The following is a 1,473-nucleotide window of genomic DNA, read 5'->3' as shown; positions in this document are numbered from 1 at the left end:
CACATGACTAAAGGTGAATGTGTGAGAAACTAGAAGAACAGTGCCTTGGTGAGAAATTGGAAGGAGAGAGGGGCTGATCCCGGACAGAGAAGTGTTCTGGGGTATAAGCCGTATTTAACTAGGATGTGTTGGCTGTGGCAGATATTGCTTTTATCTGGTGTGGGCCTCTGATCTGTCATCTATAACAGATGACACTTGCTTTTGTTTTTATTCCACAGAATGAGAAGTGATGGAGAGAGGGAACGGCACAGTGGTAACAGAATTCATCCTCCTTGGTCTGACCCAGTCTCAAGATGCTCAGCTCCTGGTCTTTGTGCTAGTCTCAGTTTTCTACCTTGTAATTCTTCCTGGAAATTTTCTTATCATTCTTACTATAAAATCAGATCCTGGACTTGCAGCCCCCCTCTACTTCTTCCTGGGCAACTTGGCCTTCCTGGATGCCTCCTACTCCTTCATTGTGGCTCCCAGGATGCTGGTGGACTTCTTCTCTGAGAAGAAGGTGATCTCCTACAGTTGCTGCATCACCCAGCTCTTCTTCTTGCACTTCCTTGGAGCAGGGGAGATGTTCCTTCTTGTGGTCATGGCCTTTGACCGCTACATTGCCATATGTCGGCCTCTACACTACGCAACAGTCATGAGCCCCAGGGTCTGCTATGCATTGTTGTTGGCTCTGTGGCTTGGGGGCTTTGCCCACTCCATTGTACAAGTGGCCCTTATCCTGAACTTGCCCTTCTGTGGCCCAAACCAGCTGGACAACTTCTTCTGTGATGTGCCACAGGTCATCAAGCTGGCCTGCACTGACACCTTTGTGGTGGAGCTCCTGATGGTCTCCAACAGTGGCCTGCTCACCCTCCTGTGCTTCCTGGGCCTCCTGGCCTCCTATGCTGTCATCCTCTGCAGAGTAAAGGGACACTCCTCAGAAGGGAAGAGCAGGGCTATCTCCACATGCACCACCCACATTATCATTGTGTTCCTCATGTTTGGACCTGCCATTTTTATCTACACTCGCCCCTTCAGGGCTTTCCCAGCTGACAAAGTGGTTTCTCTCTTCCACATAGTCATCTTTCCTTTGCTGAACCCTGTGATTTATACACTTCGCAACCAGGAAGTGAAAGCTTCCATGATAAAGCTGTTAAGTCAGTATGTGGTTTGCTGAATAATATAATAAGAAAAACAAAAGGAAGAAAATGCAGTTTGAGTTAAATAAATCATGTCTTCATTTATTCTCTGAATCAGTCATTTAGCAAATACTCTATTAAACACTTGCTATTTTCTTACACTATTCTAGGCACATGGATGAGACAGGTAAGATTCTAGGTCTCCTGAGGTTGCATTCAAGTGTATCAAGACAAGTAAAACTATTAATAATATCAGAGAGCTATCTAAGGAGCCACTGTCATAATAAGTTACTATCCTCATAGCAATTATGGATGCCGGTAATGCAGAAGTCATTTGGCTGCTGTCTCCAGTATT

General features: G+C 45.7%; 1 protein-coding gene across 1 annotated transcript; it reads left to right on the top strand.

Moving 5' to 3' along the window:
* Window positions 1–229: 229 nt before the first annotated feature.
* Window positions 230–1,156, top strand: LOC124977892 (olfactory receptor 4N5). The gene has a single exon (XM_047541809.1). It carries the CDS (start codon window positions 230–232, stop codon window positions 1,154–1,156), a length of 927 nt encoding a protein of 308 aa, XP_047397765.1.
* Window positions 1,157–1,473: the final 317 nt, after the last annotated feature.

The sequence above is a fragment of the Sciurus carolinensis genome, chromosome 2, assembly GCF_902686445.1.
Source record: "Sciurus carolinensis chromosome 2, mSciCar1.2, whole genome shotgun sequence".
Classification (NCBI taxonomy): Eukaryota; Metazoa; Chordata; class Mammalia; order Rodentia; family Sciuridae; genus Sciurus; species Sciurus carolinensis.
Note: the sequence above shows the minus strand (reverse complement) of the source record. Positions and strands in the feature narration are given on the sequence as shown.